The sequence below is a fragment of the Odontesthes bonariensis genome, chromosome 4 (genome assembly GCF_027942865.1).
Source record: "Odontesthes bonariensis isolate fOdoBon6 chromosome 4, fOdoBon6.hap1, whole genome shotgun sequence".
In the NCBI taxonomy this organism is placed as follows: domain Eukaryota; kingdom Metazoa; phylum Chordata; class Actinopteri; order Atheriniformes; family Atherinopsidae; genus Odontesthes; species Odontesthes bonariensis.
In genome coordinates, this window is record NC_134509.1 from 42,234,708 (window position 1) to 42,256,301 (window position 21,594).

Genomic DNA, 21,594 nt, shown 5'->3' on the forward strand with positions numbered 1-21,594 from the left:
GCCTGGTTTATAGTCGGTAACGCAAGACGCAAAGCAAGACGCAAGAAGAAACGCAAGCCCTTGCGCGGTTGCAAGCCCCCCATTGCGAGCTTGCGTGTGTCACCTCAATTTTCTAAACTTCACGCAAGAAAAGACGCAAGCCTACTACTTGAAAACGGCATACTCATCGATCAGACAGCATGCAGAGCGTTTACACACAGTGCACTTCACTCCTGCCCGAGCCGAAATCAGCCAGCCTGAAAAGCTGATTTCGCTTAAGCTATAAACTCTGTAAATATATAACTTTAGCAACATTTGAAACATTTTCAGGCGAGAAAGTAGTCGTTTAGACCCCCAAGGTGTTGAAAATCTGACAAAATACCGGCTATTTACAAGAAGAAGAAGCATGAATCACTCGAAGAGGTCCTGGCGGTGAATTTCCTTTCATCATAGTAGGCTTGTCATTGAAAAAACCCGCTACTCCACCTACTCTCCTGGCAGTGAATCGCCATGCAGCACACGCAAGCGCCGGCAAAGTTAAATGAAGTATAAACGTCTCGAGCCATTAACATACGCGCAAGAAGAAAGCGCAAGGGCAGTTAAAAGAAGTATAACTCAGCCTTTAGCCTTTTAAGTGCCCCTCTCACCTGGTCTGTTGTAACGGTGGGGGGTGGCTGTTGTCGTTCAGTTTGTGGGGGAGGGTGGGTGATTTGAGAGTGTGATCCACATTCCACAGGTGGAGGGATGGAGGTGACTTCAGAGGAGGTATAAGGATTGCAGCACGAACAGACGAACGAACATCCAGACAAACAGACAAACTTGGGCGATCACATAACCTCCTTGGCGGAGGTAATAAAACTAAATGCTAAAAGCTATACACTACTTTTGGATTCCTTTTTGGATTTTGCGCACAAATGCGATTAATCAGGGAAATCATGTGATTAATTAGATTAAAAATTTTAATCGTTGCCCATCCCTAGCATTAATATACGGCATGCAGTTGGTTATGGGCTTCAAACACAAGGTAATTATCAACAATGAAGGGGTCAGCACAGCTGGAAAAATATAATATACATATACATAATGCTGTGTCCGGTGGAATTTAGGGCTAGGAGGAGCAACAACTTTGGAAAGAAAGACAGAAAGTCAACACGAGCTGCTGCACAAAGTTGTGATTCAGCTGGGAATCAAAATGAAAACCTTTTATGTGCCACATAAGAAAGAAGACTGTCCTTGCCTGTCTATTCATGTCCTCTGAGGTTTTGGAAAGAAAAAAAAGAGATAACAGGGGGGGCAGCACATTGCCATTCTTGTTAAATCTGAGATTTAATTCAAAGGTTGTGGGTTTGAGCCTCACTGAAAGCTTTGCAATCCTGGCAATGATGTCTGCGTAGATTATCCTGAAGGTAAATCTTTCAGACAAACAGGAGCTGCACGGTGGTGTGGTGGTTAGCACCGTCACCTCACAGCAAGAAGGTTCCAGGTTCAACACCCAGCTGGGGCCTTTCTGTGGGGAGTTTGCATGTTCTCCCCGTGTATGCGTGGGTTCTCTCCGGGTACTCTGGCTTCCTCCCACTGTCCAAAAAAATCATTCATGTTAGGTTAATTGGCATCTCTAAATTGTCCTTAGAGTGCGTGTGTGGTTGTTTGTCTCGTTTATCTCTGTGTGGCCCTGTGATGGACTGGCAGCCTGTCCAGGGTGTACCCCGCCTCTCGCCCATTGACTGCTGGGATAGGCTCCAGCCCCCCCGCGACCCGACCGATGGATTCAGCGGTATTATAGATAATGGATGGGAAATGGTGCTGAGCAAAAAAACAGCAGGTGAGTGAAAAGGTTTTGTTACGTAGCCGTTTTGCTAACGGAGCTTCTGCCTGTAATAACGTGTAGGCTACACATAGCGCTGTGTGGCGATGGTGGGGATAATGGTGATATGACAGAATCAGAAGACCAATAGTAACTTATTTGTTTGTTTATTTCCTCTATAAACGCTGCCGATTTCTAGGGGAAAGCCTTAAGATGTGAAAGAATTGTGCCAAGTTTCATTGTCCGTCAGTGGAATAGTAATTTATCGGCAATCTGTTGTGGTTTCTCTTCTCCAGTAATGGAGCCTGGTTATGTGTTTGAGCAGAGCAGACAGATGTGTCCAGATGTTTTGAACATGCTTAATAATTATTATTACTTCATTATATAGCACATTTTAAAACATACATTTACAAAGTGCTTCACAACAATAATAAAACAGTAATGCAAAACATGCCTTCATACATACATACATACATACATACATACATACTGTACATACATACATACATGTATAATTTCCTCCACTCTGTCTGTACACATAGCCTAGCTTTACATTAAACTGTTTTATATTTAATGTTTGCAGATGACTAAGACAGGGAAACCTGATGCTTACTGGAGGGACATCTGTGTAAAATATGCCCAGGGCCAGTACCACTTTTCTACTGGCAAACGTCCAGGGGCCAAGAAGTGGAAAAGGGCCCTGAAGAAAATTGATGCTTGTCCCCTGCAGAGCCACACGAAAGATCTGTTCGGGAGAAGCCTTCTGTGCGCCTGTGGGTTCCACAAGGTAAGTGCAATGATTTACTAAGTCCTGATAAATCACTGCAGGATGTGGATTTATTTATTGAACAATATATATCTGCAACTGTGAGTGTAGGATTCTTAGTTGCATGTAGCATGGACCTCTTTTTGTAAACCCCCCCCCAGCCAGCACATCTGTCATCAGCCGCTGGCCGCAGTAAGGCAGCAGAGGTTCAGATGGAGGCAGGTCGAGTCCGAGTCGGCGCAGAGGTAGGGAGAGGAGACACAGAGGCAGGGAGAGTCCAGGACAAGACCGAGTCAGGGAGTGGAAACACGGAGGCAGGAGCATCAGTGGCAGGACAGGGAGTGAAATGTTTCAAGTGTGATGAGCTAGTGGAAGGAGGACATTTTTCAGAGCACCTGTCTGACCACCACACGGATGAGACATGTGACACCTGTGGGGCCAAGGTGCAGGGTACTGTTGGTCTTTTGACCCACATTCAACAGGTTCACTATACAGCTTTCATTTCGCCATCACCACAAAAGCCACACAAAAGCACTACCAAACCGGTCCGTTCTTCAACAGCTCTTCCATTAAAGACAACGCCATCTCTGGTCGGTCCCACTTCACTGCAGCGCCACACTGCTACTCCAATTAATTGGAGAGGGTTTCTTCCGAAGCAGTTTCGGAGGGTAATTCATGAAGCAGATCAGGTGTGGGTTGCTAAATGCCTCTATGAGCCCACAGGCCAGCTGAGGCAAAAACTACAAGCTAACTGGTTTTACCCCCCACTGGAGCCCAAACCATCTCCTCCTGAGCCCGGGTGGTACTATCGGCAGAGGTTGTTCATCTGGGCGCCAATGAGAATGTGGGGAATTTCATTGAAATGCCCACAATGTTCGTTTAAGATGAACAGCTCTGGGATATACAGAAAGGTAAGGGAGGTGATCGACGTAAATAGCCGCTAATACCTAGTGGGAGGGGACTATCCACGTTGCAGCAAGTGCACTCAGCCAGTCTGCCCATGGAGCCAAGAAATTCTGACATGTGGATGTGGCACACAGGAGCCTGTTCCCCGCTGTCCTTGCGACACAGCTGGCTCTCGACAGGAGATGTATGACTTTCCTGAAGCCAAGGACCAGCGGGAACAGTTCCTCCTACATGCAGTCTGCAATACAGGAAGCCCACAGCGAGGAGTGGGCACGGCAGACCATCCGCTACCTGTCGGACTGTGAACGTGTCGTGACCAGACAGACAGTGGACCCACAGAGCAGACCAGAGGCAGACGAGGTAGAAGTAAAACGGAGTTTATTCCAAGTCGGTACACGGGAGGGCAGTCAGTAATGCAAAGGTACAAAATCGCTAGGCAAAGGGGTAATCCAGAAAACGGGCAAAGAGTCGTGATAACCAGGAATGCAATCAATATCTCGAGAAGTAATAACGCCGGAAAGCTAGCAAAATGCACAGACAATCTGACAATGACACACTGGGGAGCAAAGGTATAAATAAACAGAACACAGGTGAAAACAATGGGCAATCAGACATCACGGGAGTCAAGAAACCTAAAATGACGCACAACAGGAAGTGAAGGAAAATAAAACAGGAAGCAGACAAAACTATCAAAATAAACCATGAACCGAAAACACAGACCCTGACAGAACGCTACACGAAGATGGCTGCCTTCGTCCCCTCTGCAGCTGTTTATCTTCCTCCACCACCCTTCAGGCCCCTTCCACTCGCCCAGTGGTTTGAGACTGTCCACTCCAACGACATCCTCAGCCATGTGGATGAGATGAAGGGGGTCATCACATCCACCTATGGGAGAATACTTAAAATGGATTCGACCAAGAAGGTAAGGGTTTCAACAGTAAAAAAGTATATAAAATAGAACATGTATAATTACAGGAAATTGGTTTACTTCTCAGTGCTTGTATTGTGTTTTATTGTGGTCGCTAGGCATGCTGTTCCTCTTCATGTGGACATGGTGGACCAGCGTAGTTCTATAGTCAGGCTCTGTTTAGTGGAAGTGTGGATCAGGGGAGGGTGTGTGTATTTCATTTGGGGAAATACACTCTATTGTTTCTATTGTTATTGTTGTTATTATTGTTTTTCTTGTTTTAAGGCACATGTTCATTTACTTTTGTACTTTATTAAGTTTCCTTTTTGTTCAATACTCAACTCCAACACATACTTACATTATAGTATCACATTATGCTATCTGAACTTCAGTTCACCTCTTGGAATGTAAGAGGTTTAAACAAACTTGTCAAGCTAAAGCAGGTAATGAGTAGGATTAAACAATTGAAAGCTAAGATAGTCTTTCTGCAGGAGACGCATCTTACTCCTGAAGATGTAGTGAAGGTGAGGAGGAGATGGCCTGGCCGAGTATTTTCTTCATCTTGTAGTTCCCACGCACGTGGGGTGATCACTCTAATACCTCACTACCATTTCATCTCATTAATGTCGAGCAAGATTGATTTGGGAGATACCTTGTTATCCAGTGTGAAATTCTTTCAGTTAGGCTAAATCTTGTTCATTTATATGGACCCAATGACGACAACCCCTCCTTTTTCAGAAACTCATTTTTGTCAATGGCTGATATGCCTGGGAACTTCATCATAGGTGGAGATTTTAATTGCACCCTCCAGTCTGATATTGATAGATCTACAGGTATAGATGCATCCCATACCCAAACAAGAAAAAGTCAACGCTTTACAACCCAAGCAGAGATATCTGAACAGATCGTGTTCTAGACAGAAAAACAAAGAAGAAAGCCCTTGAAGCAAACATAAAACTTTATTTCTTATTTCTAAGCAGAGATTTGTAAAGTTGTTCAAGGTTTTTTTGGCTTGAGTCCTCTCACAGTCATTATTTCTCTGGATTGAAAACAATTCTTTGTTTCAACTTCTTCAGCTGCAACTCATACACAATATATTAAGTGAACATTTCCCAAAAAAAAGGTGTTTAGTTAAAGAGTTTTTTTAATGCCTGCTTCTCTTCTTAAATGACATGGACTCCATAGGGCAACTGATAGTACATTAGCTTTCTATTCTGCAACTGGAAGCTTATTCAAAGGTTGTGAGTTTGGGTCCTTGATCCCCGCAATAACATCTGTACAAATCTTTTTTTTAATCATTATTTATTTATTCATTTCTTTGCCAGGGTTCTTCATATAATTACACAGGCATAACACAATGCTGACCAAACTTTAGATGTCAGACAGATGGCTCTAGAATTTCTATAGCTTTGCTTGTGATTAACTCTAATGCGTAGCCACTCTTCATCATGGGAAGCATCCAAAACAATCAGTCACATTTTCCCTTAAAACTCCATTTCAAACTAAAGGACACCTTGAGTAAAACAAGACTTCATTTCCTCCCAAAGCAGGTTGATATGCAGGGGAAATGGGTGTTCGAATCAGTGCTTAAACAGTCGCCCTTAGTGCCGCTGTGCTGTTTTAACTGCAATGGAAACTGTTGTAGCTGCTTTTTACCAGCTCTTTACTCCAGGTTGCACATGAATAGCATCTTTGCATAAATGGAACAAATGAATTAATGAATTAATAGAATCCTTGGACAACAAGCAACACTTTGCAGCCATTTTTCTAGGTTTACATGAAGCTTGTGACAGTGAATCCTAAAAGTTATTCAGACCTATTAGTGGAGGACTGTCTGAGGGCTCAATGCTGGGACCACTGCCATTAATCACATATATTCATTATACACTCACCGGCCACTTTATCAGGTACACCTGCATAGGCGGCGGGTGAGCCCGACATTTGGCAAGGCACCGAAATCAATGTTTTATTTATTTTTTTAACCAAAAATGGCGTAAAAACGAGTTATTTAGCATAATTAATAACAACAACACAAGGATTCTGTTTCAAAATCAAAAAGGAGGACATGACGGTGACGGTGTGGAATTAATTTCCAATACTAACAAGTGTCCTGAGTGTTCCTGTTTCTGTAACTTGACTGAAATATTGTTCCCATCTCGTACTCCATTGCTGGTAAAAGCAGGATCCTTATAGCCACTGTTGCACTGAAGTTGTCTGCAGGGGAAACAGGACACAGCGTCTGCTGGAACCAAACTGTTTCCCAAATTTGGTCCCATGGTACCACGTCCACAGGAAGGCGGCCATTTTGGATGGAAAGTGAGTTTTCGTGCCATTTTTGACCGATTCCACACCTTGCATAAGATCGAACTCGTCCTACAGATTTAATGCTACAGACTTCAAACTTGGCCAGGTTACTCTTAAGACATGGGGGGAAAGAATCATGGAGAAACTTTTTTAAACTTAAAGGGCGTGGGCGTGGCGACGCCTCAAAGTTCGATGACTCGCCATCACTCACCACAAAAAATGAAGTCACTTATAATCAATCAATCAATCAATTTTATTTATAAAGCACATTTTAAATAAACGCAAAGGTTACCAAAGTGCTGTACATTAAAATAAACACAATAAAAACATCATAAAACAAAACTGTGCACATAAAATAAACAACCTAGACGGTGGTAAAGGCCAAAGAAAAGAGGTGTGTTTTAAGACGACTTTTAAAACAGGACAAGGAAGGGGCCTGCCTAATGTGCAGCGGCAGCTCATTCCAGAGCCTAGGGGCAGCAACAGAAAATGCTCGGTCCCCCCTGAGCTTCCGCCTTGTTTTAGGAACCCTCAGGAGCAGCTCCCACACACATTATCCAATCTGTCCCAAACTTCATACGGTGAATGCTGGACCCAGCCTGAACGTGTACATATAATCATAGTTTTATTATTAATAATAATATTAATAATTTCGGTCCCTAATAAAATACAATCATAAAATCCAAGAGCACAACGTCAGCACATTAATACAAAATAAATGGAACTAAATCCAGTCATGGTGATTCAGCTAATCATCAGTAATCATTTGTATCATTGGTTAGAAATGATAAAACCATATTTCCATACATGTTTTAAACTGGAGTACACTGTGGTGTGGAGGCATCATTTATAATATAGAGTAAAACAAAAGCAATAATGTAACAATAATAGTGAAAAAAAAAGGAGGCACAAAAGAGATAAGACAGATAAAATATATATATATATGTTTTTATTTATGTACATTTCTTACTGACATATATATATATATATTGATGTGTTGATTTCACATGTGTTGATGTGTTGATGGATTCCCTGGAGTGGCCCCGGTTGGAGTTATTCTAACTGCTCCTCTGCTGCTGATGGAGATTCTCATGGTTGTCCTAAGGGAGACAGAGAGTTTTCTCTGTAAATATTGGTAATTTAGACCCAAGGTTGAGAATTAAAGCTTTTGTATGTATCTCCAGCATGTTTTGACAATGTGGCTGAGGTTTACAGAGTCGCCTCAATGAATTTCACCACTAAAAATAAACCAAAATCTGTCTCTAGGATCAACAAACTCGTTACATCTTTTCGAACATTTCAGTTTAGATTGTTCAGACTGACAAAGGTTTCTCCTGCCAAGAAGGATCACTATTTGATTTTGACCCTAAGACTGTGTCAGAATAATGTGCACTTTAATGTCAGTAAATATTTTCTAACCTTTTCTGTACCTGAGGTTGCGATGAGAGGTGGTGATTTGTTAAATTTGGAACTACTTAAGGAAAAAGTACCAAGAGCTGAGAGACTGATGTGATTGTACTTTCATGATTGTAATTTGTAAGCATATTTTGATTTTTAGAGTAAATTCTTGACAGAAAATCTCAATTAAAGTCCATCTTTCATGTTCAGTTGGCCTGATCTCTCCAGTCTACCTACCATTATTCTCCGAGAAGACCTCCTAAAAAAAAAACGAAAGTTCCAGGTTTGTTAAAAAATAAAATCAGTCGTAAAAGCATCACTGCTGTTTTGCATTCGTTGCAGTTATACCTCTCTGCTCTCCTTGAGCGCTTGCATGATGGAGGCCACCACCAGGTTCCCCAGCACAAACTGGGCCACAATGACAAAGCTGGCAAAGTAAATTGGTGAGACCCAGAAGAGGTAGCTCACACAGCTGATGTCATCAGGGCGACATTCCCTCATTGTGTCCTGCAAGGCACAGAGCCAGATGTTCAGCCATTGGCCAGCAGGTAACTTGGACATGATCAGCTATGATCCAGGTGTTTGTTTTCAGTCACGATATATGGCAGGTTGTCAGGGTTTGGAGTGCGTGTGCGCTCATACCTTCAAGATGCCACTCCAGTTGTCTCCGGTGCAGACTCTGTAGAGCGTGAACATAGCCATCGGAAAGTTCCTGAAGTTGCTGTGCCGATGTAACCCCAGGCACGGGTACTCAGGAGTACACACTGATCAACAGGGGCAAACAAAGCAGATGTGCAGATGTTAACGTTTCTGCGCTGTTGACATATTTGAGTTATGCATTTGAGGCAGAGTTTAGATCTTAAAGAACTGTGATCTTCCACGGGAACAGGCCTTTAATTCAGCTCCACTGAATGATATGAATGATTTGGCACAACAAAACTGCTTAAAAGAAGATCTGGTTTGACTAAGGTGTTTGGCTACTCTTTAAAGCTCTTCTCCACAATACTGGAGAATATTTGCAATGCAAATACAAAATCATCTAGCCGACCATGTTCCTTTGCAGAAAGTTTGTGTTTTTATGCTTGTCATGCTACTGGGACTCGCCTAAGTTGCCAAAGAGCTCCACCCCCAGCGCGGAAAAGATGAAAGAGAAGAACAGGAAGAGCAGACAGATGTTTCCAACCTGGAAAAAAGAGCTTGCGTTAAATCCTCCGTAATTTCTCTGTCACAGCGCTTACATTTTATCATTCTTGGTTGCAAAGAGTTCAGAAGGACAAATGCACTGAATGTACAGCTTTACTTTGTAGTAATAAATAGTTGCAGCTCAGCTTTGTGATCATTTCCACAGAAATAATCTGTTTGAAGAGTTTCAGTCAGGATTCAGAGTGCATCATAGCACAGAAACTGCACTGCTGAAAGTTACCAATGATCTCCTCTTAGCCTCTGATAGCGGACTTGTGTCTGTGCTTGTCCTGTTGGATCTCAGTGCTGCATTTGATACGGTCGATCACAGTATCTTATTACAGAGACTTGAACATATTATTGGGATTAAAGGAACTGCATTAGGCTGGTTTAAGTCATATTTATCTGATAGATTTCAGTTTGTTCTTGTAAATGAAGAATCTTCCTCACACACCAGAGTAAGTCATGGAGTTCCTCAGGGTTCTGTGCTTGGACCGATTCTTTTCACTTTATACATGCTTCCATTAGGTAACATTATTAGACAGCATGGCATAAATTTCCATTGCTATGCTGATGATACTCAGCTGTACTTATCTATAAAACCAGATGAACCCAATAGGTTGGTCAGACTACAAGCATGTCTTAAAGACATAAAGACCTGGATGACTCAGAACTGTCTGCTGCTAAATTCAGACAAAACTGAAGTCGTTATCTTTGGACCTGAGCGCTTCAGGGAGAAATTGTCTAGCTATATAGTTACTCTAGATGGTATTTCCTTGGCTTCTAGTTCTACAGTGAGGAACCTTGGAGTTATTTTTGACCAGAACTTATCATTTGACTCGCATATAAAACAGGTTTCTAGGACTGCCTTCTTTCACCTTCGTAATATTGTTAAAATCAGGAACATCTTGTCTCAGTGATGCAGAAAAACTGCTCCATGCATTTGTTACTTCAGGATTGGACTACTGTAATTCTTTATTTATGGGCTGTCCCACATATTCTCTGAAAAGCCTCCAGCTGATCCAAAATGCTGCAGCCAGAGTTTTGATGAGAACTAACAGCAGAGATCATATTTCTCCAGTTTTAGCTTCTCTTCATTGGCTCAGGCCCCTCTCTGTGGAACCAGCTGCCAGTTTGGGAGGCAGAGCCTTCAGTTATCAGGCCCCTCTCTGTGGAACCAGCTGCCAGTTTGGGAGGCAGAGCCTTCAGTTATCAGGCCCCTCTCTTGTGGAATAAGCTGCCAGTAAATGTCCGGGAAGCAGACACCCTTTCCACTTTTAAGACCAGGCTTAAAACTTTCCTTTCTGATAAAGCTTATAATTAGGGATGGCTCAGGTGATCCTGAAATATCCCATAGTTAAGCTGCTATAGGCCCAGACTGCTGGGGGGCCTCATCTGTCACACCTTTCCTCACTTTACTCTCTTTATGTATATGTGACATTATTGTGGTCATTAACTCGTGTTTCCCTGTTCCAACAGATATCCTTTGAATGGTGTTACAGTGGTCGAGGCGGATGGCCACCCTTCCTGGTTCTGGTGCTGCCAGAGGTTTCTTCCTGTTAAAAGTGAGTCGTTTCTCTCCACAGTCGCCTCAGGCACGCTCAGGCCGGGAGATTGGACCGAAAAAAAAAGTTTCAGTGCAATCTGTTGGTTTCCTTAGCTAGGAAATTGTTTTTGAATTGGCTCTATATGAACGAATTGGATTATTTTATGAATAATTATGATTACAATTAATTGAATTCCAATTGGCTTGAATTGGACTTTATTATCTAAGTGCCTTGAGATGACATTTGTTGTATTTGGCGCTATATAAATAAAAATGAAATGAATTGAATTGAATGTACAGAAAAATCCGAACGATGCTGGAAACCGAGTGGAACGGACAACAGTTCTGTCTGAAATCAGATAGAACAGCACGATCCGCATCCTTTTTTTGGAAAAGAGGTCTGGATTCAGTCTGATCATGCGAAGGGGTCAACTAAATTGTGGAAACTGAGCCACAACTACCACACTGCAAATTATTGGGTTCTTACCAAGATAACAAAACTTAGATTTAGATGTGTTAGATAATTTATCTTGTTTTAAGAGTTAATTTCTTATTTTAAGTGTTCAACTTTACACTATAATCTTAAATCAAGCACAACCTTATCTTTTTTGTCTCATATAGGTAGGAAATCTTAAAATGAGGTAAATAACTGTTAAAATAAGATATATTACATCTCTCCCCCAAAGTCTCATCAAAATAAATCTTGTTTTAAGATTCTGTAACAAACTCAAGTTGCTTGATTCAAGAGTCACAAAGAATCAGATAAAAACTACCCAAGATACACTAAAGTTTGACCTGAAGGTGGTGCTAAAGCAAATGTCATGAGGTCACCAAAATACATTGGCTTCATCCCTTATAAAGACTTATTAATGTACACTGTGAATTTGAAAAAACAAACAAGCACGAAAGCCGCGATGGTGAGGGTAAAACCATTTTAATACCCCCCCCCCAAAAAAAAATCCAGATGAAAGAAAACATGTTTATTGATAAAATGTGATAAAAATCACATAATTTCATCAAGTTTTCCAGTGAAAAAGAAAATTGTGAATACAAAATTAACATCTTCTGCATGTGTCAGAGACAGTATAACATTCTCGTTATCAGACACAGATAAACATCAGCTATACTGACACCATTTCATAGATTTTTTTTTGTTGATGGCTGAGATCAGCAGATCACCCGATACACGTGCATTCCTAAGGCTGATGCCTATGGGCAATGACATCGCAAAGACTGTATTTTATTGGCACAAACTCACTTTCTCTGAAACTAACAGAAAAATATGAAGTGTAATCAATGAGCTCATGTACAAACTCTGTAGCCTGGGCAAGAATAGGAACTGCCACTTCATAAGCCAATAATTCTTGATTAAAATTCAAAGTTTCATAGCGCTGGAACTCAAAAGCAACAACAGAGGAATCAATCAGAAAGATATCCCTAATCAGTCCAAACACTGGAAGAGTGTCATTCACATCAGCAATAATCATAGACTTCCCACTGATGTACTTATTGCCATTGAGGATATACCATTTTACTGAGACAATAGACTGCATGACATCTAATCCCAAAAAATCTCTGACTTTTCTCTTAACATATTCAGTATTTGTAACAACTGATACAGGCCCTGATTCTCTTTCATTTGCAAAAATTGGATGTTCAACACCTATGTCATTCTGACAACATTCAAGAAACTGATTGTGGTTTGCTAGTGATTTACACACATTTTTGAAATTTAACTTTGAGGCCCATTGCTTAAAATAGGAGTGCTTTGCCTCAAAGCGAATGCACATACTCCTTATTAAAGGACCAAGGGATAGGATTTGACTAGGAAGATGCAACATGTAATGCTGCTTGGGTATTACATTGGCTTCAGGGAAAAGTTGTTTGAACTGATACAGGTGTTGTTCAATCATACTTTTGAGCAATAATACAGTTTGTAAAGAAATAATGGGAGCCAGGACTATTTGTACTATCTCAATTAACTTAATAATAAATTTAACATACTCATTGTCCACACCACTCAAAAGAAAAGGTAATATTTTTAAAAGTATAAACATCTGCCCATAAGACTGCTTCAATTTGTTGTCATTAGCTGCTAGAGTGGTGACACTAATAGGACAAGGTTTATCCCGTATATCAAGAGGTGAGTAAGGAAAGTTTTGAATGGCTGTGTTGAACTCATGTAATTCTATTTGTCCTAACAGAATAAGGTGTTTTAATACAAATTTAACTTCCATAGGAGCGACACCTTCAAAAATAACATGCATTATGTCCTGGGGAGTTTGTTTGATCAGATCAAATGCAGGAACATCAACTAGTCTGCTTCTTCTATTAATTCCATAAGTGGTTTTGAGGGATGCTTTCAAGACATCTGTGCTTGCTTTGTCTATTTCAAGACACTGACGGATGTGGTTCTCCATAGTTCTTTTAACAAACTGATTCTCGTCAAAAAAACTTTGCATAGCCTCAAAGTCACATTCACAGTGTCTACATTTGCTATGAGCAAAACACCTTGTTTAAAGCCAGCGAGCTCGTGTTGGGCAAGTGTGTCTCCACATACAGCTATCATAGCACCAAACAGCTCAGTTTCACCATTCGGTGTTTCAATCCTCACACCATTGTAAAGCTGTGTCAGATCCTCAAGAATTCTATCTAGTACAACATCAACACCGCTCTCCGAAATATCTTTTGCCTTAGCAATAGCAAGGAGTCGTATTGAAGCCAACTTAGACCTAAATTTAGGATCAATATTACCTAAACTATAATAAAACATAAGCAATTTATTTGCAGAAGCATGGGACCCCAAGGGATTACATATTTCGATTTCATCTGTGTAAAGTATTATTTGCAATGCATTCGGCCTTTGAGAATATAAAGGGTGAGAGGTAAAGAGGGTCCCATCACTAAAATCATACAAAAATCCCTCTCTGCTCCTTTGTGGTACAGTGTTCAACATGGTGAAGATTCTGGAATTGGTCAATAATTGCTTTAGACTTTGAATTAGTGGTACATAGTAAAACATTTGGTTTCTTATGGACATGACCCGTGAACGACCTCGCTTTACCCAACAAATCTTCTGGGACACTACGACTTCCTCTGGGTCAACTGGATTGAATAGTTCCCGAATGGCCCTATTCTGTCCATATGCAGTTGTGGAAAAAGGATCTGTAAATGTATCAAACATGGCCAAAGCAGCATCTTGAAGCTGAGCGGTCGTGTTAGGATTCGCTTCAAACACCCTTCTCAGTCTCTCTCTCAGCGTAGCCAGGAGAACAGCTTGGTATTGTTGCACCCCTGAGATGACATTGTTGACTGTTCGCTGTGAAAATATTTGAAATTCATATTATTTTTTCCATCACTATATACCCATCACAATATACACCAGTCATAATCTATGTTTGTCTCAAAAATCACCTCACCTATGATCAGTTCATCTCATACCATCCATACACCCACCACAGCTTGTGGAAGTTTATATTCAATTTCGTTCAAAAACAGATCATTTTGTCAATGTTAACGTATCAGCACCAAATATATTTAAAATTTGTTCTGTAGTTGCAGTTTTCATCATGTGGACCTTTTACTCAAAAAATTTGTTTTAAAAAGATCATTTTAACCAAATTCGAACTTACCATCTTCCACATTGTTCATTTCCTGCTGAGTGAGCACTGTATTCGATTACTCTCAGCCAGAAGACTCGCCCAACAAGAAAGTGAACTGGTAATAAGTGAGGTGGTTTTTGAGACAGACATAGTTTATGACTGGTCATGGCCTTTAAGCACATAAAGGGACTGCCATTATAAACAAATATTGTGTAACATGCTGGTCCATGAGAACAAACTTGCCTGTGACAAGTGGCACTCTTCGCGGATGCTGACGCCAAAAGCTGCAGCAGATCTGGCAATATCAGGTTCTTCCTTTGGAGAATAATAACAAAAAGCTTTTTTTTCTCTTCATTTTACCCTCGACTTATTGAGTGGCGTAATAGTCGCACGACACAACGAATCGATAATGAAATTTGTTGCCAACTCTTAATAATCTTAATCATTTTTATCGATTTTATTGATTCGTTGTTACAGTCCTAGTTAAATGTCTAATTTTATTTTATTTGTTTGTTTTCTCATCATAATCCACATATCTTGGTAAAAATATTAACTTATCAATATTAACACTATCAATGTAATTTTGACACATGAGACAAACCATTTCATTTTGCTCAATTATGCTAGTACTCAGCCAACAGAGGTCAAAATATATTGTAGGCTAATGTTAAGTTAGTTTGACACTTACTGAGACAGGGCAGGCAACAACCTGAGGCTGCAGTGTTTCAGGCTGAGATGGGTCAGGCGATATTTCAGTGCTGGTTGCTGCAGACAGAGGTACTTCAGGCGGTGTTTCCGCAGCGCTGGTTGTTGCATCAGTGATACTGTTGGAAAAAATCGTCACACCAAAGTTTTGCAACCCCAAAGAGTTGTAGTGGGATGTGGGGGTCGTTCTCCAATCGCTTGGCGGGAGCGCAGTCGTCAAATACAGCGGGTGCGTCCGTTTAAAGGGATAGTTCGCCTCTTTTGACATGAAGCTGTATGACATCCCATATAGCAATATCATTTATGAACATTGACTTACCCCCCGCTGCGTCCTGTGAGCCGAATCCCAGCTGAGTTTTGCGTTCCACGAAGGTAGTCCGGCTAGTTGGCTAGGGTCAAAAAAATAAAGCGTTTTGCTTCTCAAAAAAATATCCGTTCAAAAGAGTAATACATTTGCATCACAAAATGTTGTCCAGGAAAAAGTCAGACCTCACTTCGCTTGGCGCTATTTTTGCCTCCCTTGATATCAATGCGTCCAATGTAAAACAGTGCAGACCGAAGAGCAAACCGAGCACTCCCTAGCCACCTAGCGATAGCCGCACCTGTTACGGTGTTTACTGCTCGGAAGCAGGGGACTGCTGGGTCTGCTCTTCGGTCTGCACAGTTTTACATTGGACGCATTGATATCAAGGGAGGCAAAAATAGCGCCAAGCGAAGCGAGGTCTGACTTTTTCCTGGACAACATTTTGTGATGCAAATGTATTACTCTTTTGAACGGATATTTTTTTGAGAAGCAAAACGCTTTATTTTTTTGACCCCAGCCAACTAGCCGGACTACTTTCGTGGAACGCAAAACTCAGCTGGGATTCGGCTCACAGGACGCAGCGGGGGGTAAGTCAATGTTCATAAATGATATTGCTATATGGGATGTCATACAGTTTCATGTCAAAAGAGGCGAACTATCCCTTTAATATGGCGAAAGAACGAGTTGAAAACCCTAAAGTCCTGGTCACAGCCATCAATTCCACAGAAAACCCAAAAATCCGGACTACGACTATGAACCGCATTTATGTGGCTAAGGAGCACCTTTACACTTAAAGCAACAAACACAAGACAGATCAAACATCTCCACACTGCCATGATGAACGCTTTCGTCAACAACTTCAGCGTCTTCCTCTTCTTCTCTTGTGTTTAACGGCGGATGCATGATGGGAAGGGTTACGTAATTATTTTTCTAATTACTATTTTTATACTAAATAACTCCCATTTAACATACATTATAATGAACAGGTTTAAGGGTAAATGTGGTATTTTAAAACGTATTTACAATATTTTTAGTATTTTTTAGTATTTTCTGCGCATGCTCAGTTCATGTCAGTCATTTGCGTCTAGCATCGTTGATGTTATTTCCCGCACTTATTGAACCAATAAAGTTTTGTTCAAAAAAGAGTGGAAAAAAGACGGAGAAACGATACGACTGAAAACTTCAACGAGGGCAACACAAATTCAAGGTAAGTACGTTAACCTACTTAATCCAGGAACGCCCTTTTATTTAGAGACAAAACCGCGGTAAACATAAGTAGTCGAATTGTAATGCACGAAGGTGGCTGGTCGCAAGCTAGCTATCATTAGCTTTTGTCCGCTTTTGCTAACGTTAGCTTACTCCGGCTGTGGATTTTTTCAGGGAAGCGTGCATGGAAAGAGAGACGGAGAGCCAACATGGAGGAGTTTGAGGACATTGTATTGTCGGTGTTGGAAGGTAAATCATGTTTTTCATTCATGTTAACTGATTAGCTGAGCTATATTAGCATCTGTATTTTTCTGTATCTTTGAGATAAATTGTTGATGTAATAATTAACGTTAGTGTGCTGTTAGCGGGATTGGGGGGGAAGGGGGCGGGGGCGGCAGCAGCAGCAGTAGCAGCACGGCGCGCCCGGCAGGTGGTCACACACAGGCAGGTGTGCCTCGTCCCTGTGCGCCGTTACCGCCACACGCCAACTCAGATCTGACTGCATATATTCCCTGTCATAGCGACAAGCTGCTGTTGCACATAAGACACGTCCTTTGTTTCGTTACCGGTGCATTCTCCTCTGGATTCCGCTCAGGAAACGAGAGCAGTGTAACGTTATAATAAGATGACATTAGAGTCACCTCTACGGGTATCTCACAAGTGTTAACTTTATTATGATAACAATATTGTTCATACAGAACTAGTAAAAACCAGGTGCTTCATTTCACAGACAACCAGACAGACCTATGTATATGTGCTTATAACATGCAACCACAACCAGGCAAAGATAAATATATTGCAACTCCTCTTGTCACTGGGAGCTGGAAAATGTCTCTAAAATTAGATATGTTTTATCAATTACAGCCGCCAGCATTGATGAGGAGGCTTTGAAAAACCTTAGCCGGGATGACCTAAAAGATCTTTTTCCTGGCCCTGAGAATTTTCTCAGAAGAAAGAAGCTTTGGGATTTTATCAATCAAAAGGTAAATACACATGGGATGGGATTTACTGTACAAACGTTCTCACATGATCAATGCTCTTAATTGTTTTTTTTATCGCCAACAATTGTAATAGTGTGAAAGTCGAACTACTGACCAAGATGCCAGCACTTGTAGTGGAAGTCCACCCTCAACTAGTGCCATCCCACCAAGCCAGCCTCAAACTTCCAGTCCCATATCTGAAACTGCTGACAAAACGGTGAAATTGCCAGAGCCACCACAGTATGTATTGTACACAGATTCAGAGTTGGATATGGTATGTAGCCAGTACTTTGCACTGCTCCGCAGTGGAAAGGAAAAAGACTGCAAGATGTCTAAGGAGCTTTGCTGCAGACTCATCCGGAACACAATCACCAGCATGGTTGCGATCCTGCGTGCTAGTCCCATGGGAGAAGAAATAAAATACCCCTCCAAAGTTGAGATGAGAGCAATGGCACAGAAGATTGTCAACTATTACCCCATGTTACGTGATGATAACAGTAATATGCCATATGTAAGTAATGTTTTTTTTCTCTCTCTCTCTCTCTTTAAAAAAACAACTATGACTGGGATTTAAGACAACCATAACATTTTCTTTTCACCACAGGTTACCATCTACACCAAAATGCACAAGAGACTTCAAAATATGAGGTCCCCAAGGAAGAGGCAGGGCTCCATGCCACAACGAGGCTCGGCCAAGAAGACTCTGTTCAGGTCGACAGGGACACATGGTGACATAAGTGGTGAAGCAAGTAGTGAGATAAGCGACACAAGTGGTTCTAGTGCTGATACCGTACTACTTGAGAGCAACGATGAGGACAACTCCAGTGCAGGTATGTTCTTAAAGTTGGAAAAAGTGAAAGTGTGCTGTACTGGTTTCTGTACATCCATGAAAAAACACTTAAACCTGTAATGAGACTGCATGTTTGTGCTTTCCTGTTAGTTTTCAAATCCTTACATTTTAATTTTTTTCAATTATTCTTCCCACAAAAAAGCATCCCCACTCCAGCTACCCTCCAGTGTGCAAAGGACGCCCAACGATAGCAACGTGGCTTCACCGCTATCATCCAACTCCTCCACATCATCCAGGACTGTGACAGATTCACCTACATTTGCAGAGGGTGTTGGTAAGCCCGCCTTCACTCTTTGCCATCTTTCAGCCTGCTATCTATGATAGATCTTGATTTTTAGATTAAATTACTTCCAAAAATATATCCATTGGCTCACAGTCATTGTCTACATTGAAGTGAACAGTTTTAAACAAAATTTTTTGGCCTAACTTAACTTGATTTGAGCCATTGTTTTACAAACAAGCATCTCAAACATGCATCATAATGCATTTTTATGTGTTAGGGCTAATGAAATGAATAAAGTAACTTTAAAATTTCAGTAAATTTTTAATACTTAATTAAAAAATTGCTTTACTCAAGCTTTTATTGCTTTTATTTTTTTTAACACTTGAGTTTGGTAGAAATATTACTTCTGATGGTGTACTTTTATATGGATTTTGTGAAGTCTAGTGGAGGGACTAGTTACAGATACAAATAGATAGATACTTTATTTTTGAAATAGGGACAATGCACATTAATGGACATAAGCATCAAAAGACCCTAACCCTAACCTACGCATCCACAGTCCCTGATTTAAAAACAAGTAAAACAATACAACACACTACACAATCACAATAAGATCATACACAGACAAGATAAAGCAGTACAGTAAAAGATGATGTGTAAGAAAACTCTGTAATTGTCTTGTAATTTAATATAAACAAACTTTGATTGGTCTTCTTTGATGTCAGTGTAAAAGTGTTTACTTTAAAATGTCTCTGTCTGACTCTCCCCTTTTCCTGTGTTATCAATTTTAGACAGTCTGAAGATGCAGGCTAGGCACTACCGAACTTTGAATAACCTGTACAAGAAGCCTAATGCAAGACCCAACTACAATGATGTCGCTCAAATTTTGGACCTCGAGTTTCAGGCCAGACGGGCTTTCATTGACAAAGATTTTACAAGGGAAGAAGAGCGACCCACAAAAATCTTTGAGGCATACCCGTGTTTTAAAGACATTCGAAATGTAAGGTTCTTAACTACTTTTGCTTAAATGATTTGCTTTTGTCTGTCTAGGCTGCCTTTAAGCTTTATCAGTGGTTGAATAACTAAACACAATTTTGTCCCAGGCAATGGATGAGCTGCGCCGCATCGTTGATAGCACCAACCGCAAATACACAGAGGAAATGAAAGGGAGATGGGCAGAATTTTGTGCTAAGGTTCAATTCTATGGCGTGTGGAAGAAAGTCCTGAAACCACCTTTCCCCTTGGATATACGTGGAGGTAAGTTGCTGTTCTATACAGTATACCAGGTTTGTCATCTATCTTCAAACCATTCCATTAAGAGCCATTTTTCTGTTCCATAGTGGATTTCTCTCACCCTCGTCAATACACTCCCATTACTTTTCCCCTCACCAAGTCCACCACCAAAGCGGCTTGGAAATGCCAGTGAGGCTCTCCTTCATATCCTCAAGGTGAGAATTATGTTGGTCCTTTACCAGCCACTGTAATGTGTCCTTCATTTACTCATTGTTGTGCATGTTCACACCTAATAAGAGCTACTTAACACTTCAGGTTCACTAGAGATTTAGAGAAAATTATTCATGCTCACAGTTCATAAAATTTCAGTTTTCTGTTTCTATTTCAAGTTTATTGACTGTATGATTTTGTTTTCTACATATCTGTGCAGTCTGTCAACTATTTCACTGACATTGCTGTCAAAGTCTACATCAAACATGAATTACAAGAGCATGACCTACAAACATTCTTTTGTTTCGACATACATCAGTTTGAGCATTCTGCTCTCTGTATCAATGACCCTCTTTTTAAGCAGTTTTGATGCACAGCATGTTCACACTCTCCACCATATTGTCCTTATCGTTCTGTTCCAGCCTGGTGAGGACCCTGGGCTCTACTTGGAGAAGCGGTCTCTCTCCTCCCCGGTGCTGCTTTTTGATGGAACAACCAGCATCGTTGCCGTGGGAAACAGGCCAGTGTGCAACCTCCCCCAGGAGGATTTTTGGGAAGGAATTTTAGTGTTAATGGCGTACTATTACGCTTTGCACCTGACATACCCAAAATGTGTTGCAACGGTCCTGTCTGTCATTCAGACCGTGGTCATTGGTGATGCTATCCACGGTCAAGACGCCACTGGCGCATATAAAAAAGCAATATCTGAATGGAAGTCGTTCACTGAAAAATAGGTGATAGTGAGAAGGATCTTGTCAGGTCACTTGTTTTGCTTTGTTTGCTGTGCCTAAGCTTGTTTTGTTCATAACTTGGCTAGCACATAACACAAGTTTTGTCCAGAGTCCTTTTAGTTTTAGTTAGATGTAGCACACAAAATAGATGTAGCACACATCCTTAGGTCTTATATGGCACTTTAACGATGGCCATTTTGTTTGCAGTGCAGAATTTATTTTTCTTTGTTAAGTCCATAAAAATACATTCAATATCTTCAAAAGGTCTTATTGTATATGGTACTTTAACTGAGACATGTTAAGACATAACTGAGAATGTTATGACTTTTGAGATTGTTTTGCATGTACAGTGTATTACATGTGATTTACACTGACATTGCAGTGTCAAATTTTTGTTGTGTGGGGTCAAAAAAAGGACTTAAAATGTGTTTGATTTTATGATGTTGGATCCCTGACAGTGTTTAAATAAATGTGGATATTTATCATGCAGTTCTGTGATTTCTGTAGAAAACGTTAAGATGTATATTCTAAAAATAAGGACAGGCTTTAGGTTTTAAGGTTTAGTTTTAAGATTAAGGGAGCCTTGTTTCAAGATAAACCAGCTTGGATTAAGACAGAGCTTAGTCATTCTTCCCTAATGCTGAGTATTTTTTCTCTAAATTTAATATATTTTTTTACTTATCTTCAGCTTAATTTGCTTAGTAAGAAAACAAAATATGTAATTGCTTATTTTTGGTGTATTTAACTTATTTTGAGGC

At 40.7% G+C, this 21,594-nt stretch overlaps 3 protein-coding genes across 5 annotated transcripts in view; 1 reads left to right on the forward strand and 2 right to left on the reverse strand.

Annotated features, from left to right (window-relative positions):
- The first annotated feature begins 1,443 nt into the window (after positions 1–1,443).
- Positions 1,444–21,318, forward strand: LOC142379468 (uncharacterized). Of its 2 annotated transcripts, XM_075464623.1 has the most exons (11): positions 1,444–1,801; positions 2,367–2,570; positions 10,726–10,811; positions 16,784–16,858; positions 17,474–17,592; positions 17,684–18,100; positions 18,194–18,419; positions 18,582–18,713; positions 19,454–19,662; positions 19,766–19,919; positions 20,528–21,318. In XM_075464623.1, exons 2-11 carry the CDS (start codon positions 2,497–2,499, stop codon positions 20,533–20,535), a joined length of 1,500 nt encoding a protein of 499 aa, XP_075320738.1. In that variant the 5' UTR covers positions 1,444–1,801; positions 2,367–2,496; the 3' UTR covers positions 20,536–21,318. The 2 variants fall into 2 exon arrangements, with proteins under 2 accessions (XP_075320738.1, XP_075320739.1); XM_075464624.1 differs by lacking the exons at positions 1,444–1,801; positions 2,367–2,570; positions 10,726–10,811 and adding an exon at positions 16,071–16,610.
- On the reverse strand, positions 7,668–8,890 carry LOC142379467 (voltage-dependent T-type calcium channel subunit alpha-1I-like). Of its 2 annotated transcripts, XM_075464622.1 has the most exons (4): positions 8,707–8,890; positions 8,413–8,571; positions 8,302–8,323; positions 7,668–7,766 (listed from the first exon to the last, which is right to left on the reverse strand). In XM_075464622.1, exons 1-4 carry the CDS (start codon positions 8,764–8,766, stop codon positions 7,756–7,758), a joined length of 252 nt encoding a protein of 83 aa, XP_075320737.1. In that variant the 5' UTR covers positions 8,767–8,890; the 3' UTR covers positions 7,668–7,755. The 2 variants fall into 2 exon arrangements, with proteins under 2 accessions (XP_075320737.1, XP_075320736.1); XM_075464621.1 differs by lacking the exon at positions 8,302–8,323.
- LOC142379469 (voltage-dependent T-type calcium channel subunit alpha-1G-like) overlaps positions 9,115–21,594 on the reverse strand; it is a 142,990-nt gene continuing 130,510 nt past the window's right edge. The window contains exon 3 of the mRNA XM_075464626.1: positions 9,115–9,247. Coding sequence (XP_075320741.1) covers positions 9,155–9,247 — 93 coding nt within the window. The 3' untranslated portion in view covers positions 9,115–9,154. The remainder of the gene's footprint in view (positions 9,248–21,594) is intronic.

Coding starts and splice junctions, on each gene's coding strand:
- LOC142379468 (XM_075464623.1), top strand. CDS start 2,497: ATGCTTGTCCCCTGCAGAGCCACACGAAAGATCTGTTCGGGAGAAGCC. Junction 10,812..16,783: donor GAGGTTTCTTCCTGTTAAAA/GTGAGTCGTTTC, acceptor GGATTTTTTCAG/GGAAGCGTGCATGGAAAGAG. Junction 18,714..19,453: donor TACATTTGCAGAGGGTGTTG/GTAAGCCCGCCT, acceptor TATCAATTTTAG/ACAGTCTGAAGATGCAGGCT.
- LOC142379467 (XM_075464621.1), bottom strand. CDS start 8,766: ATGGCTATGTTCACGCTCTACAGAGTCTGCACCGGAGACAACTGGAGT. Junction 8,572..8,706: donor ACTGGAGTGGCATCTTGAAG/GTATGAGCGCAC, acceptor TGTGCCTTGCAG/GACACAATGAGGGAATGTCG. Junction 7,767..8,412: donor CGCTCAAGGAGAGCAGAGAG/GTATAACTGCAA, acceptor TGTCTCCCTTAG/GACAACCATGAGAATCTCCA.